Source organism: Centroberyx affinis, unplaced genomic scaffold, assembly GCF_046629955.1.
Source record: "Centroberyx affinis isolate AG114_WGS23_722 - 3 ecotype Tasmania unplaced genomic scaffold, CSIRO-AGI_Caff_v1 ptg000312l_1, whole genome shotgun sequence".
NCBI lineage: Eukaryota > Metazoa > Chordata > Actinopteri > Beryciformes > Berycidae > Centroberyx > Centroberyx affinis.
The window spans coordinates 11,482-29,502 of NW_027278989.1; the positions used below are offsets into that span (position 1 = coordinate 11,482).

General features: G+C 38.4%; 1 protein-coding gene across 1 annotated transcript; it reads right to left on the reverse strand.

Moving 5' to 3' along the window:
- Positions 1 to 368: 368 nt before the first annotated feature.
- trmt10a (tRNA methyltransferase 10A) lies at positions 369 to 5,383 on the reverse strand. The gene is made up of 7 exons (XM_071515132.1): positions 4,975 to 5,383; positions 4,242 to 4,407; positions 4,085 to 4,156; positions 3,928 to 4,002; positions 2,938 to 3,087; positions 2,671 to 2,776; positions 369 to 1,128 (listed from the first exon to the last, which is right to left on the reverse strand). Exons 1-7 carry the CDS (start codon positions 5,121 to 5,123, stop codon positions 926 to 928), a joined length of 921 nt encoding a protein of 306 aa, XP_071371233.1. The 5' UTR covers positions 5,124 to 5,383; the 3' UTR covers positions 369 to 925.
- Between the last annotated feature and the right edge of the window lie 12,638 nt (positions 5,384 to 18,021).

Here is an 18,021-nt window from a genome sequence, read left to right on the forward strand (position 1 = left end):
CATGTTTGTGATGTTCAATGCATTCCAAGAGTTATTTTGTGATGAAGTGTTGTAACTTACTTTTTTGGTGTACCCACTTTCCCTTAACCTGTCTACTTCTACTTCAGTTAGTGATTTCCTACATTTCCCAAAATGCCTTTCAACAACAGGTGTGAACTTGTTGCATTCAGCTGTGGATTATACATGTATAACCCACAATCATACAGGGAGAAATCCATTGCAGAAGAAGCAGAGATACCAATTTCTGGCTTGAGAACCAGGTTTTTGTTTTTGCCTTTGTAGCTGAACTGCTGGTCGCTCACTCATAAAAGTTATTTCCTGCTATGGGGCAGTAAAAACCTTAATTACTGCACATTTTATCTGTAGAATTCACATGTATAGGCAGGAGTTCATAGACACTAGAGCTACCCTGCATTACTTTTCTATGACTTTCCATAACTAAATCGGATCGCTTCCATAACCTACAAAACCTTTTTCCTTTCTGGTTTGTTCATGTTGTTTATCAGTCTGGTTTTCAGTCTGGCTGTAGCTACACAGCATGACAAGCCATCAAAATCAGTGTGATCTCTTAGAAGCGAGGCAACAGCTTATGTGATGATTCAGGAAATGCTGAATACCGCTAAATAAAACTGTTTTTAATTTGAATGAAAAGAACGGCATGACCTGCCTGCCAAAGATCACAGCAAAACTGACATTTTCCATTTTATATAAGCAACTAAATTCTTCCCCGCGAAAGGGTTTCTTGTATCAATAAATACCTGGTTAAAAAAAAAAAAAAAAAAAAAAAAAAAAAAAAGCATTGTTACATCAGAAAGAATCAGATGCTTTGTCAACAAAAAACTATTTCCTACAGAGCTGGGGCATCGATCTCAGCAGGCAGTTCATTACATCCAAACGTTTTCGTAGGATCTTCATCGGCGTGACGTCACGCGTCCGATCGTTCTTTGGACAATTTAACATCTTCTCCTCTCTCCTCGTGGTCCGGTGTGTTGGTGTCAGAGTCACTGTCTGAATCCTCCTCCTCTTTGTCCTGATCGACGGCCACCGCTCCTTTCCTCTGAGGCAGGACGGTGAAGAAGGCCTCCTGCCAGCTGCCCTTCTCCAGGTACGCCAGGATGATCTCAAACACTGCAACGGAGGACACACACTTTAAAAAGCAGCGTACATCTAAACCCTCTGTGAATGTTAAAACTGCGATATGCAACGTTTTTCACATTAAAACAACAGTAAATAAATAGGATCAGCCTGTGTGCTCAGGCCTAAATCCCCCAGTTTGCCTAAAATGAACAGAAACATTTAATTGTGACAATTAAATGAACTGTACAGGGGGAAACTACTGAATTAACAGACAGTATGAAAGGCTGTTAGCAGGGTGACTGTGCTTACAGCCATAGGCAACATGAGGGGCCTTTGCAAAGATTAAATCTTTTCACAGTCTCAATGTGGCACAATATTGTATCAGAAGAATGAACTGTGGCAGTGATAAGGATATACGCATTTTCACTATTTGCAATTTTCCTCTAGAAATCCTCTCTAGCCTTGGCAGCAGCAACACTGTTAACCTGTCACTGTTATGTTTCTGTATTGCTCATATCTATTCATTACAGTTTGTTCTTGACAGAAGGACACAAATGTAATCCATTTCTTTTACAATCTACTTAATGTGTTGAAATTGGTAGCAGCTAGGGATGGGACAATAACCGATATTATTATATATCGTGGTAAAAAACAATAACAGTTACGACACCGCCACTAATTTTTATTATTGTCACCACCGCGATAACCGTGACTCTCGTCTGTCATCATAGATGTTTTATTTTCCCCATAAAGGAGCTGCTATAATAAACTGTTATATTCATGTTGCTGACTGAGTTGAAATGGATGCAGATCAGCAGCACTTTGACACTCATTTGACTTTATTTTAAATGCTGTTATTTGGATTTCTATTTGAGTTGTTTAAAACTATCCTTCCAATTTATATAAACTAAACCAGCATTTTATAATTTTGTTTTAAGAAAAAAAGTAATATCTTATGATTGAAAGGATAAATTTGTTTTTACGTAAGTGAAGCATATTACAGTACTGGTTTAAAACTTTTCACCTTTTTAATAATTATCGGGATAATATCGTATATGGAGATAATTTTGGTCAAGATAATCGTACAATGAAACTTTCATATCAGCACAGGCCTAGCAGCAGCATATGTCTATATAATCCCACAATTACTTGGTGTATTGTTTTTATTGTTTGATTATGATATTTTCTATCATTTCCATTGCTTCCTGAGAAAAGCTGCAGATTGTAGCTTTAAATTAAATTGTATTAATTTTGTAGTCTAGCTAAATTAGTTGCCAATATTTGATAGTTTGTGCCGATATTCAATACCCCAGAATCATATTCCTGTCAGGGTGGAGAAGCCTCTGAAACAGCATTTAGACCATAGGACACTAAATCTCTCCATTGCAATCCAGGATAATAATAAGACATACATGCACACTTTTTTTTAATCTGATCGAAATGTGTAGTATTGATAAATTCTCCAAGAAATATGTAATCCATCAAACTACAACATATCCGTCAGAGGTGGACAACACCGACTGGACCAGATCCTATTTCTAAAAAAAAAAGGCCAATATCGGCCCCATATATCAGTCTAACACTAGTCCTCACCGTGGTTGACCGCCAGCACTTTGCGACTGTTCATCTTGACGAAGCTGCTCAGAGGAAGCTGGGCGTGTTCGATCCCCAGCTCCTTCGCCCTCTCAAAGGTGATCCCCTGCAAAGCAAACCGACACGGAAAATCAACTCATTTCAAGTCCGACTAAAACAGCTACAGTAAGAGGGGAGATTGGATGGCTTTCAAAACACCCGAGGACAGTTAACCGGGGAGGAAGACAACCAGCCGTCCCGGTCATGCGGCTCTGAAGGCAGACAGACCTTATGGTGGTTGTGGTCCACCAGGCCCCCGATCACATAGGCCTTGCTTTGGTCCAGCTCCGTCAGCACGTTGGGAGAGTCCGACGTCAGGTACACCAGCTCTTCCTTGGCCAGAACTTCATGGTAGTGTTCCGTTTTAACAGTAATGTCCTGCACATACGGGCGGTATGCAAACACACACGCACACACACACACACACACACACACACGCTTATAAGGATATCAGACACGAGCTTATGTAAAAGTGGGGGAGTTTCATATACATAAATGCAGTGGTCAGAGTGGTACTAGGAGCAGGACTGGTAGTAGCAGTAGTAGTAGTAGTAGTAGTAACGGCAGTAATATTAGTAACGGTAGTAGTAGTAGTAGTAGTAACAGCAGTAGTAGTAGTAGTAGTAGTAGTAGTAACGGCATTAGTAGTAGCAGTAGTAGTAGTAGTAGTAATAATAGTAGTAGCAGTAGTAACAGCAGTAGTAGTAGTAGTAGTAGTAACGGCATTAGTAGTAGTAGTAGTAGTAGCAGTAGTAACAGCAGTAGTAGTAGGAGCAGTAGTAGCAGTAGTAGTAGTAGCAGTAGTAGTAGTAGTAGTAACAGCAGTAGTAGTAGTAGTAGTAACAGCAGTAGTAGTAGTAGTAGTAACAGCATTAGTAGTAGTAGTAGTAGTAGTAGTAGTAGTAGTAGTAGTAGTAGTAGCAATAGTAACAGCAGTAATAGTAGTAGTAGTAGTAACAGCATTAGTAGTAGTAGCAGCAGTAGTAGTAGTAGCAGTAGTAACAGCAGTAGTAGTAGTAGTAGTAGTAACAGCATTAGTAGTAGTAGCAGCAGTAGTAGTAGTAGCAGTAGTAACAGCAGTAGTAGTAGTAGTAGTAGTAGTAACAGCATTAGTAGTAGTAGCAGCAGTAGTAGTAGTAGCAGCATTAGTAGTAGTAGCAGTAGTAACAGCAGTAGTAGTAGTAACATACGATTAACTGTGTAAATCTAGCTGCTCACCTTCCAGTTCACCCATCCTTTATCGTTTTCATCCATGTTCTGTTTCAGCTGTCCACCAAGGCTTGTTAGATAAAACTGGGACAGAGAGAGGAGCAGCCACACATTAGACAGGATCAGCTAACTGAGTGCAGCTGAGACTGCTGGAAGTCAGACTGACCTGTACTGGATGCAGGGCTCGTCTGTTCTCAGCGTAGCACCGCTGGATCTGTTTGTGAAGCTTTCGGACATCCTGAGAAGAAGAGAAGATTCATTCATTTATTCCTTCATTGTCTTTACCCGCTTCTTCCTATTCGGTGCCGTCCAGACTTGTTTACCTTGAGCATCATGAGGCTGTCGAAGCTGCAGTCCACCACCAGCCTCAGCGAGCTGGGCGTCACTTCCCTGCGCAGGCGCTTCCTGCTGCTGTTGGCCTCTCCTCCCTCCTCAAACTGACTCTGCCTCTCCAGGCGACGCTGCTGCTTCCTCTCCTTTCGCTTCTGCCTGCAGCATAAAGCACAAGACATCAACGGCCATGTGGAAAATGACATGACACCACAGAAGGATAATATTGTATTTAAATATTCTGAACTGTGACTAGCCCCAATATATTATGTCAAACTCTAGCTTGCTTATCAACAGATACATACTTGACAGAACATGACTCACCTGTATGCCCAGTTAAAGAGCCACTCTTGGAACTGTTTTGTTTTTGTTAAATTAAATGTGTTTTTTTTTTATTAATTGTTGCTTTTTGGATTATCTACATGCCCCATTCAGCAGAACATCCCAACAATTCATAAAAGGTCTAAAGTCATGTTCTACCAGGTGTGTACGTTTACCAATAAGCAACAGAACGTCAAATTGCCCGATTTTTGAATGGAGTTTGGCGTGAGACGCTCTTCATACAAGAGAGAACAGAAAGAGAACATTGAGGCATGGTGGGAAATGACATGCTACTACTCCGGTACTTATATTTAAATATTCAGGAACACAACAGCATATGGTGTCATAATAAAGGGACAAATATCACGTCTATGAACCCGAATGTGTTTAATGACAACAGCTTACTTTCGAAGCTCCCTTTCTTCCTCCCATTTCTGGTGCTTCAGCAGCTTCTTCCTTTGCCTTTTGGAGAGAGTTTGGTTTTCTGCTGCTGTTTCTCCATTGCTGGTCACACTGTCCGGTATGGTATTATTATTATCTTTATCGTTGGACATTTTTGAAAAGAAGAAGCAGCTAATTTCTACTTTCTACTGCGTTGACTAGGTGTTTGTGTTAGCTTGTCGGCTAACAGCCTGGTGCTGACAGTCTCTGTGAAGCAAGCTAACAGGCGACTTTTTAATACAAAATCAAACTCAAGTTCAGCTGTTTATCCCTGAACCAAAAACAAAGCCATTTCCCTCATATACAGCCACAGACTTCACTTTTAAAGCTGTTCTTCAACTAAGTAGGTACTGCAAGCTGCAATTCCACATGCATGATGTTATGATGGCGCATAAATGACGTCATCACGCCGCGCTGTTTTGCTGCCTTCACTTGCTGTCGGAAATATCGAAATCACGGCTTGAACGATCCATCAAAATTATTAAAATGACTGGGAAAGTCAGAATTTGCCATTATACCTGATTTGCCGAGATGTGACGTTTAGGGGGCAGAGAGAATGGAAGCCGTATTTTTTTTTTTTTTTTGTGGTATTGTTTTTGGCATTCTGTGAAAATAATAAGGATTTGTATATGGTTGCATTTTCACTCTCTGTTTAACTTTTAGCTGTCACGCAATAAATTATACATTAAAATTAACAGCAACGTTTCTCTATTCGTTCTGCTGCTGCTGCACAAAGTAACTGTTTCACTTGATTACGAGGTTACGAGGAGCACGTGAAGGCAGCATCAGCTGGAGGAAAACTAAACCAAACATTGTTTTTTATTTGCTTGTTCCCACAGTTAGAATTTCTGATATAATTTCAAAGATTCAAATGTGTGGCTTGCTTCTAAATACACTGAAATAAGTGTATTAGACTATAGTCATATTACATTTGGTGTAAGAAATAATGAATGTAAGGGTATTTTTATTCTTTATACAAAAATGCAGATTGCTAAAAAAACAAAAAAAAACTCCTGTATTGGGGCTTTAAACTTGTAGAATATATGGATAGACACAAGCTATCATGCTAATTATGATATTTCTCAGACCCTTTATTTTTATCCTTTTGTTTCTTTGTGTTTGTAGTTTTGCATTATGTATACATTTGTTTTGATTGTGTTGTTGTGCAATGCAATGGCTTTGTAACATGTAGAAATTTGCTACAGGATGTTGCTTTTCTTACATGTAATGTTCACTTTTTGACTGAGTAATAACAAGAAACTGGACTACTGCTAATACTAATAATTGATTTCAAAATCTTACCCAGTATTTCCATCTGTAATCTTCTCCTGTCTAAACTCACGGATGTCTGTGATTTATGTATTTTATGTGGAAATGAGGTTTTTTTTAATGTGAGTGTAGTAGCACCATTAGCACTTCCTGAAATGATTTATAATTGCAGTGTCTCCTGATATTTTTTCATTCATGAATGCAAATATTCTGATCTCTTTATTTCTGTTTCATCTTTTCTCTCCTCTCCTTGCAGAAATATACAGTCATTTGATGTTGCTATAATATTCAGTGACTTTATTTTCAACCGTATTTGAACGCTTCATGAGTTTATATCATTTGTACATTTCATCTTTGAATAAAGATCAGAAAAGTTGCAGCATCATGATACAGTTGTAGCTCACTGGCGCCACCTACTGCATGTATGTAACACTCCAACTAAACAACAGCACAGTTTCCACAACACAGAGATAAAGCACAGGACATATAAATGTGAATAAACAGACAAAAAGGGAAATCAAATCAAAATAAACACTAGACACATGTAATTTCATGGAATTATTTGCCACGAAAATGGTCAAATTTTAAATATCGGCACAAAATTACACTGCTCTCCATTTTTTTTTTTACATACTATTTTACATACTGTTACACATTTACCATCTTTCCAAGTGTGTAAAGCTGCCAATCAATACAAAATTTCCTGGTATATTTCATGCTCCATGTTTCTTTATTTGTTTGAGTTTTGTTTTGCACCTACTTTGGGTCTTGAAGGCCTAATGGGATGATTACACACACACACACATACACACACACACACACACACACACACACACACACACAGATAACAGTGCACATTTTCCCTGAGCTACATGAACAAACCAACATTTGTCACTAAGCATGAAGTCCATTCAAACCAACAATAGACATGCAAATACCATAAGGTAAATACTCATTACTTCAATAACATCAACAATAATATCAATAATGTCTTTTAACCTCATTAATAATCATTTGGACTTTTCATGTGGACGATCTGTAATGTCCAATGTGTTTTTACTGCATATCTAATAAGGCTTCTTTTGACATTATAACTGTAAAATAGAAGTGTGTGTGTGTGTGTGTGTGTGTGTGTGTGGTAGTCTGGCTTTGTGTACAGACTTACTGGAATGTGCTGCAGACAAACTGGGATCAGAGGGTCTTATGTATTTTGGCGGCTCCTGTGTGTATACAGCTAGAGATATAGCGACATAAGCCTGCATCCCATCCGCCTCCATCCCCTCCTTATCCAGTTACAACATGGGCCCCCGGCCAGCAGAGGAGCCCTTAACACCGCCTGCTCATTTAGTATGCATTCCAGTCTGTCCCGCGCTGAGCCAGCTTTCGCTCTCGCAAAAACACTCCGATAAATTGTCAGCGCTGACTGGGATTTCCAGATAGATGAAACACCTTAAAGCTGCACTGGGCAGAGGTGGGGGACTCGAGTCACATGACTTGGACTCGAGTCACAGTTTTAAGTGCTTGAGACTTGACTTGACTTGCATGAAGAGAAGAGTTGAGACTTGACTTGGGTTCTGGTGACTTGGGACTTGACTTTGACTCTACTGGGGATTTTAGTTTGAGAAGCGTGGAAGATATACAGTACAAGATGACAGAGGTGGGCACTCGAGTCACATGACTTGGACTCGAGTCACATGACTTGGACTCAAGTCACAATTTTAACTGCTTGAGACTTGACTTGATGCATGAAGAGAAGACTTGAGACTTGACTTGACTTGGGTTCTGGTGACTTGGGACTTGACTCTGACTTGTACTCTGATGACTTGAAAAGGTTTCTAAAGTCTTGACTTGAGATCTTGTGTTTGTGTAAATGACTCAGATTGAAAGTGATGAGATTTGTTCCAGCAGACGACTGAATTTAAATTCTGTTTTCTGAATTTGTATGGAATGATTGAATTTATTGAGGTTGAAACTGATTATAGAAATCAAACTCATGATGCTCTTACCAAGTTTTTATCCTATTTAAACCATATTGCATTGAAAAGTCCTAGATATTTAGTTTTCTTTAAGATATTTAATTGATATTGGACTCTTGATTTGTTCTGACTTGCTGTTCTACATTTAGACTTGAGACTTGACATTAATGACTTGGACTTGACTTGGACTTGACTTGGACTTGACTTGGTAATCTACATTTAGACTTGAGACTTGACATTAATGACTTGGACTTGACTTGGACTTGACTTGGACTTGATTTGGTAATCTACATTTAGACTTGAGATTTGACATTAATGACTTGGACTTGACATGGACTTGACTTGGACTTGACTTGGTAATCTACATTTAGACTTGAGACTTGACATTAATGACATGGACTTGACTTGGACTTGACTTGGAAATCTACATTTAGACTTGGGACTTGACTTGAGACTTGTGCCTCAAGACTTGAGACTGACTTGGGACTCAAAGCTGTCTTGGTCACACCTCTGGAGGTAACTGTTTGAAAACGGTTTGAACTTTAATAGAGGGCTTTAATGCATCCACTGGCGGCCATTTTGGAGGTCCTCAGCTCTTCAGCAGTGGCTGTGAACAGCTGTGTTTCTAAATGTTGTACACCATGTCCGTGTGAACAGAACTGAACAGACATGGTTAATTTCTGTTCTGCTTTTGCCTGGGAACTGATCATTTCATCACTGATAGGCCTACATCTGAATGATTTTGTCTTTCGATAATGTCAGCTTGCTAGCTAGCTAACCATCTGGTCAGCTAACCCTCATTGTCTCGTTAACATGTCTGATTAGCACACCTATCTAGTAGAAGCTAGCGTTAGCAGTGGCTCATGGTCGCATCTATTAAAAAGGCAGTTTTTTGTAGCTCATTCTATCATATCATACACCTATTTGACAATTTATGTAAAAAAAAAAAAAAAGACTTAAATGATTTTATTTTATTGTATTTTTCTATCAAAATTTCATTACTTTTACTTGGAGAATCTTTAGTGGTGACTTCATCCTGTATCAGGAGGCGTAGGCCTACATGAAAAATTCCAACCAATAAACCATCACAGATTTGATCCCCCTGACTGATATTGCTATTCAAAATTATAAAATGCGAGGACTTTAATATTAACATCAGTGTGTTTGCTGGCTAATTAGCTAGCTAACAGTTTGTTCAGGTTAACTGAGCTGACTCTTCTCAAGCTACAACAAGCTACAAAACTGTTTTGGAGTAGAGACTAAAGACAGTTTACTGTGTCACAGACAGTAACCTACATTTGGAAACAAATCCACCTTACCTATAAAAAATGGGAGGACACTTTTGATTGTCCTACACCGTGGAAACAAGTGTTCAAATTAATGTATAGAGCAACATTTATAAGATCCTTTCAGTTAAAAATAATTTATTTATTTTTTGTCTACTAGGAAAATGTTAAAGATTTGGGGTATTGCTGAGTCAGATGAGTGTCATTTTTGTTTTACGGAATCTGAGTCAGCGGTACATCTTTTCTGGTATTGTCATGTTGTGTCTGCCTTTTGGAGGGAGGTTCAAAAGATGTGTAAGGCAATGAAGCTGTGCTTTCAACCAGATTTTTTCTCTGTGATATTGGGTGATGTTACAGAGACAAGCAGTTATACTATTAATCTGATTATTTTGTTAGGGAAACAATATATTTTTAAAGCTGCTGATGTGGATTCCTTGAATATCAATCAATTTAGAATGTTCATTAAACGTCATTTTATTCTGGAAGGATATATTGCAAACACAAATGATGACGTTAAAAAACATTTAGAAAGGTGGGAAAGGTTTATTGAAACGGAAGGCTGGTAAGAAGTTTGTATTTAACTAAAAAAAAACATTAAGTGTAGAATTTGAATTTTCTTTTTCTTTTTTTCTTTCTCCTCTAATGTTTTGTTTCTTATTTAGGTTGCTAGGCCTAGTTATATATGTTGTGATGATATATGGTATGTGTTTATTATTTTGGTTTGTTTTAGTGTGACTTAGTGTGTTAAGTTTGATTTGTGTTTATTGTTTGTTTGTCTTCTGGTGATTTATGTCATGTTTTTGTTAAATACATTTTTTTTTTTTTTAAATCCACCTTATCACACTATTCACTTTTACTGAGAACGTTACTGAATGGATCTACAGCCACACCATTTTTCAGGTATCGTAATTTGAGCAAATTTTGTGAATCTACAGTGTCTCAGTTAGTGGGGATGGGACACTCTTCTCTGTTGAGGCCCCAGTTTGTGATTTAGGTTGATAAGAGAGCTGGATTTTCACATTAAAATCTTGCCTAGTGCAGCTTTAACATACTGTAGTGTTAGAGGCCTCACATTACTATTCAGTGAGCTTTTATCCATCAATCAATATGTGTAATGCGTTAAAGGTTACCTGGGAGAAAGATCTTAATATTTTGATCACAGAGAAAGTACAATGTCCAGGCATACTAGTCTGCATAATCAGACTCATCCAATTTAAGACTTTTAAACATAATTGCTGGACACTATCAAGATTACATAGACTGGGCAATAAAGATAAAGCTAGTGGGAGTCCCCCCTACTTATATAATACTATATAATATGAAATATTCATAACTTTCAGTTCAATATATGGTACTGAACTGAAACTTAGAGAGAGAGAAGATCCCTTTGTCTTTTGTTAATTTAAGTGCTTTTTTCCTCTTTTATTCCATACGTGTGTCCATTACCACATGTAAAAGTTTTAATATAAACTATGAGTAATAAAAAAGCTAGATATTAGAGATAGGTCACCCACTTTAAGATGCGATGAAACTTAAATGACCCCTGACACTGGAGCAGCAAAAGAGTAAGAGGATACAGCAAAGAAAAACAGACTATAAATAAGAATAGAGCAAATAGGGGTATTAAATATTACACCACTGGCAATATGAAAGCATATTTAGTAGAAATGCATTAAAAGTATGAAAAAAGGAACTGTAGCTCTAGTTTGTATATGTGTTAGAGGTAACCTTACACTGTATTTTCACTGGTATTAAAATGTTACACTGTAAAAAAAAAAAAAAAAAAAAAAGATTTAATGTCACCGTGTGTTGCAGACACTAAGGAAGCAGCTGCTACCTAATAATAACTATAAACAAATGGACAAATGGACCTAAGTGCTAATGATAAATGGCATTTAACATTAATAATAACCATGATAGTTGCTGTTCCAACAGGGAAGGCTTCATTCATTTCAATGGGACCATGCTGCAAGAATATAACAGGAATATTTGTAGGTGGAACATAATGGTTTTCCCAGCTTGCTCATTGAAATATTAGTGATTTTTTTTTTTTGGCATTTAGCCTGTTTAGTTTAGTTGTCAGTGTTGGTTATTTCAGTATTGTATAATCATGCACAATTAACATCAGGGCTGACGACAACAGGATTTGAACCCACAGCTTATGTTTTTAAATATAACACCTTAGGACGCTCCTCCACACGATCAGATATCAAAGATGTGAAGGGAAAACAGAACACAGAGAATAGACTGAAAATTCAGACCCACTCTGGAGCTGAATGTGTGTCTTTATTTGACATGATTTGTTTGTTTTCCTGTACATCATTTACTGTATATATCCTTTTTATTTGTTTTTTATGAATGCAGGTTCTCCTACAGATCTTACCAATGCTGGACCACAAACCTTGAAGTAAACTTGGTTAAACAGCTCTTCTTTGCTTATGTTTGAATGTGCAGCCCAGTCCAGAGGTTCAGTGATCCAGGTACTAAGCAATACAGTTCCAATCTAATGATAACCAGACATTTTAATAATAAATTTCAGTTAATTTTAGAATGAAAAATGTCAGTTCTGCAGTGGGGCTACCCTTTCTAGAGTATGTCATTTAACATGAGACATGTAACTGAAAATTGCAACAGATTCTGGAGCAGATTGGCATACTGTAAAAATAAAATGAATCAGAAAATTTATCAGAAAACGAGTATATTTTTACTTAAGCTGTGGATGTTGTCATTAACAACATCCAACAACAACTGAAAAACATGACAGACAGTTATGTAAAAGGGTTTCATATTTATTGAATTCTCATAATGCACAAACACATTCACCAATAGGACCTGATGTAACCACTTCTTGCACTATTGGTGACATTTAATTCATTTCGCACCAACACTGTACAGTTGCAAAACACGTTAAGTTCAAAAATATATCATTCCATCGTCTCTTACAGCAGCCATTATGTTCACATTTGACAAAACATTGTACAATTTTTTATGGACAGCTTATTTTGATTTCTCTCTTATCCATCTAAAGCCACATTTCTCTACAGCGAATCTACCATTTTATTCCAAACAAAGGTCCCTTCTTTGCAAAAGTCTCACTCTTTCTCTGCTTGCCAAATCAACTTTCTCTTACCTTCGTAATCTTTACTGTCTGTCCAGTAAGTTCGCACAGCAATAGTAAAGCATCATATCGCCAGTGGAAAACCTATTTACAGTGATACAGCACATCAGCTCTGAAATGGAAAGCATATAGAATAGCAGCACACGCATTTCTGGCGGACCATAGCAAAAAAATACAACTAATACAAATTGTTAAGGTTGTGCTCTTCCTCTATTTCACAAAGATAAAAAAAAATAATAAGAGCTGTTTTCCATGCACGTCCAAAAATATTCCGCGATATGACTCCAAAGTGCAGCAATAACCGAAAAACAAGACCGGTTTACACACATTGACGTGTAAAAACTAGAAAGGCCAGTGGGTTTTGGGGGGTGTAAGAGAAGGCCAACAAGTCGTCAGTTGAAAGTAGTGAATATAATTATAAGTACAATTTCCTTGTGTGATTTTGAAAATCTAACAACACTAGTTTGTACAGAAAGAGTGTCGCGGAAAAGTGAGGGAGGGACATTTTGAAGGCAAATTTTGAAGCAATTCTACGATTCAAAACAGCTTGGCCTTTCTAGTATTAAACAGTTTCAGTAGCAATCACTCCATTAGCACAATATATAATGTTATATCTTTTTAGTATAATACAATAACTTTCATTTCTATACAAACCTTTCTTAAGACTATTTAAAGTAACTTTTCACAAGGAGTTTTTGGGAAATATTACATTCTATCATAATTAATGTGGCAACCATTGTGAAATGAAAATAGTCAGGTTACATTGGTTTCATAGTTTTCCAGGTTCATGACTGTAAAGTAACATATTCCCAGTAGCGGCTTCAAAATGACAGAACGATGGACTGGCCAGCAGTTCCACAGTCTGTGAACTTTGTGTACAAAACAACAAATCAATGTAGAGATGTGATACAATCTTAGAAACAGTAACAAACTTAGAAATACAAGTCCAACAAATTACAGCTAAAGATACGGCGCAAGTTCAGCTGCTAGAGGTGGAGTTATCCTAGAAGTCCCACTTTTTACTACCTGCTACCAGTGACAAGGCACGAGGAATGATCTGGCAAAGTGGAGTTTTACTTCTACAAACGTTTCTTGGAGGCAGAGCTAATCTGGAGTAGGGCTGCAACTAACAATTATTTTCATTGTCGATTAATCTGTTGATTATTTTCTCGATTAATCAGTTAGTTGTTTGGTCTATAAAATGTCAGAAAATGGTGAAAAATGACGATCAGTGTTTCCCAAAGCCCAAGATGACGTCCTCAAATGTCTTGTTTTGTCCACAACCCAAAGATATTCAGTTTACTGTCATAGAGGAGTAAAGAAACCAGAAAATATTCACATTTAAGAAGCTGGAATCAGAGAATTTTAACTTATTTTTCTTAAATTCTCTCAAATTACTCAAACCGATTAATCGATTATCAAAATAGTTGGCGATTACTTTAATAGTTGACAACTAGGCTAATCGATTAATCGTTGCAGCTCTACTCTGGAGGCAGAAATAATCTCATTGTTTGAGTTAAACCTCAATGGGTGGAGATAAAGAACTACAGTGACAAAGGAGAAGGAAGCTAATATGAAGTCGAGCACTCTTGCTACAAACTGAAAAAATGCAACCCCGCGATATTAAGTTATTTATGTTAGCTAGCTAACTGACATTCCAAGTTCAAACTAGCCAATAGCTTATAGCTATCTAGGTAAGCTAGTTAGCTAGCTGCTGACCTTCCAACGTCATGAATGCCAAGCCATGAATGAGAAATATAAGTCGTGACCATTTATATATTTTTTAATATATTGACCAGAGTTCCTAATTTGCCATTCAAGTTTGTCAGTTAGCTAACGTGTGCTCCACAAAATGTGGTTGTTTGGCTCCACCCACTGAGGTTTAACTCAACCAATGGCATTATTTCTGCCTCAGAGAAATGTTTGTAGAACTAAAACCCTAATTTGCAATGATCTGGCAACCAATTATAAAAACACAAATTTTGTGTTGCAATGTACTTATTCAGATATACAAATCTTATTCAGATATAGATGCAGGACAAGTGCATGATAGGGGACCTCTAAGATGGCTACCACTGTGCAGCATCAGCACCATATTATACTGATAGGGTTATGTTAATGTAATATGCATAGAGTGTTTTAGGCCATGGCTAAATAACCAGTTATGACTATTGTAGGCATATAAAAATATGGCTATAAATCCTGACCTTCATGCATCTCTAAGAAACAACAGTGACACTGCATAAAACTTCAGAAAACAAGCAGCTACAAATATATATTCTGTACACATCTTGTAAAAAATATTCATCAGTCAGAGAAAAGGTGAATATTTTCAACATCAAACAGAAACAACACTGCAGAGAAGAGGCAGCAATGAGCCCTTTTCTTCATAGGGCCTTGAACCCATCGACTCCAGCCTATAAAATGAATATGGCTTGATGAAGAGACCAAAACCCAGAGCAGTCCAGCGTCCATTCAGAGCTCAGGCCTGTTGGGAACCAAAAAAACAGAGGCTCAGTACTTATGATCACAACATTTATAGCTGGAAACACACTCATTACACAGTCTACCAGAGTTACATTTCATGTCATACAAGAAAACTTTGCAAAACTTCGTTCTGTGAAATGTTCAGTAGAGCACTGAGAAAACTTGCTCTTTTCCAGCATAATCCTGCTTCACATTCATACAGTTCCACACCTTCACACTGGGAGCTGCCCAGTACAACCACAGTCTTCTACTGGTGGCCACTGAGCAGCTCTACTGGAGCAGTTGGGGGTTCATTGTCTTACTCAAAGGCTCATTGACAGCAGTTACTAAGGGAGGGGAGAGTGTTACTCATTCACGTTCCTCAACCACATTTCCCCAGCTGGTCTGCGGACTCAAACCAGCAACCTTCCAGTCACAAGCCCCCTTCTCCAACCTCTAGACTCAAACAGATCCACATTAGACCAGAGACTCCCATATGATAAGATTCAGTCCTACGGAACCAGTTTTGGTTCCTTAGGTTAGGATTGTTTCCAGATGTGAATGTGTACAGAATTACCCAAACTATATTGACATCCAAGGCCCTGCACTTTTGTGGTTTAAGTCTTATCTGTCAGATAGAACGCACAACAACATCATGTCTGAATGTTCCAAAGTTAACGTTGGTGTACCACTAGGAAACGTACCACCTTGTCTTCACTGAGGGTCTAAGGTTGGGTAAGCCAGGCTCAGCTGGGTAGAATAGGTAGACCTGTTTTGTCTTTACAACATGCTACTTTGGGTCCTGTGCTTTGGTTTACTGCCTTGTGCTTCATTTTGTTGCATACTGCGTTACATAATGTTGTGGTTGATTGTTGATTAGTTAGATCTAGGTAGGCTTATTCTCTGTAAAGTCCTTTGAGACAGACTTGTGATGAAGGACTATAGAAACAATCTTGACTTGACATGGATTACATAATGCACTGTAGAAACCTCTGATCAACTAGACCTAATAAACCTGACTAAACCTGATAAACTAGACCTAATTGTGCTTTGGACTCTCTAACACCCTTCAAGGACCCCTGGTGGTCCCCAGACCACAGTTTGGGACCCACTGATAGTTTTACAAGTCAGGTTATTTAGGAGTACAACTTGCACAGCAACTCAGTTCCCATCTTGGACAGGTGTGTTGTTGCTGGTGTCTTTCACTGAGCACAATAAGATTTAAGAGCTGTCCCTATGCACTTTCCCTATGCACTTCCCCATCTGGTCTGGGGGATTTGAACCGGCGACCCTCCAGTCACAAACCCACCTCTCCAACCTCCTCGCTCCTCACATAGGAGCGTGTTTTCTTGGTAGTCATAATAGAGCCCTTCAATATGTGGCTCCCCTTCCAGCTTTAAGACGAGAAGGGAAACTCCAAATGTCCATCGGCGGTGCAGCTGAAGCCGCCCGCTGCTATGCTGCATGCTGTGTTTATGTAATTGCTGATCAGTGGCCATGTGAACCTGGCTTCTCACTCTCTCTGTCTTTAAATGACTGCTCCTATAAAAAGGCGGCTGACCCCGGCGCGACTCTGCACTGCCAGGCAGCCTCTTGACATCCAGCAGCAGCTGAACCTCTCCGTGTATCCACACAACAAATGCCTCCCATCGCCTGACCTTTCACTCCTGCACGGACTATGCCAACCATGCCACGCCTCTGCCCCTGCATTGAACACACACACATACACACACACACACACATATAGACGCCCTGGCCCACTAACGGTCTTGTATCATCGATGTAATCCTCAGTATCTCTGGTGTGATATCAGAATTCCGAAACTAGTTTGTGAGTGCTAGCGGTTGCTGTGTGGTTGGAGGTGTTCAGTTGCCAACATTACAGTCATGTTGCCTCTTCCTTTTTCATGCATGTTAAGAGTGTTTGAATTCTACTATATGATTGGTTGTCTGCTTTATGCCTCCATCAAATTGACATGACAGCTGCAAATTGGTGATCAGATTCTATTTCTCTCAGTATCTTCGGTGTGAATATATTGCCATATTTTCTTGTTGGCTGCTGTCTGATGAAGACCTCCTTGGCCAAAACACCCTGTTGTCAATATCCTCTAGTTAAGTGGTTCTCAACGTGGGGTCCGGAGACCACAAGGGATCCTTGAGGGAGTTACAGGGGGTCCCCAGCAAATTCATGAATTGTTAAACTTCAGCATTACTTCATTTACAAGAAGTTAACTCCATTAGAGAATGACTGTTTTGATCATAGTTTCACTGTTATCTCTCTACCTACAATACAGTCATGGCGTTCTGGACAAAATCATATATAGCTAACAATAAAGATATTCTTAGATTTGGGTTCGAGAGAAAAAATCTCATCAAATGGGGGTCCGTGGCTCTAATGTGGACTAAATTATGGGTCCTTGATATGAAAAAGGTTGAGAATTACTGCTCTAGTTAATGTTACTCTTAATGGAGACAGTGTGGCGTCCATCCATTTTGTACTTACAGACTATTTATATGGTTACAGCTCTGCTCCTGTTAGTAGTAAGAGTAGCAGTAGCAGTAATAGTAGCAGTAGTAGTAGTAGTGGTAGTAGTAGTAGTAGTTGGTATAGTAGCAGCAGTAGTAATAGTCCTAGTAGTAATACTAGTAGTAATATAGTAGTAGTAGCAGTAGTAATGGTATTATTATTAGTAGTAGTAGTAGCAGTATTAGTACTAGCAGTTGTAGTAGCAGTAGTAGTAGTAGTAGTAGTAGTAGTAGTGGTAATAGTAGTATTAATAGCAGAAATAGTAGTAGCAGTAGTAATGGTATTATTATTATTAGTAGTAGTAGTAGTAGCAATAGCAGTAGTGGTAGTGGTGATAGTAGTATCATAATTAGTGTGACAGAATTACATA

Bases quoted from the DNA above. Each gene is read 5' to 3' on its own strand.
- trmt10a (XM_071515132.1), bottom strand. From the start codon at position 5,123: ATGTCCAACGATAAAGATAATAATAATACCATACCGGACAGTGTGACC. The intron at 4,003-4,084 runs GTCAGTCTGACT...TCTCTGTCCCAG, and splicing joins GAGCCCTGCATCCAGTACAG to TTTTATCTAACAAGCCTTGG. The intron at 3,088-3,927 runs GTGAGCAGCTAG...CCGTATGTGCAG, and splicing joins AAGGATGGGTGAACTGGAAG to GACATTACTGTTAAAACGGA.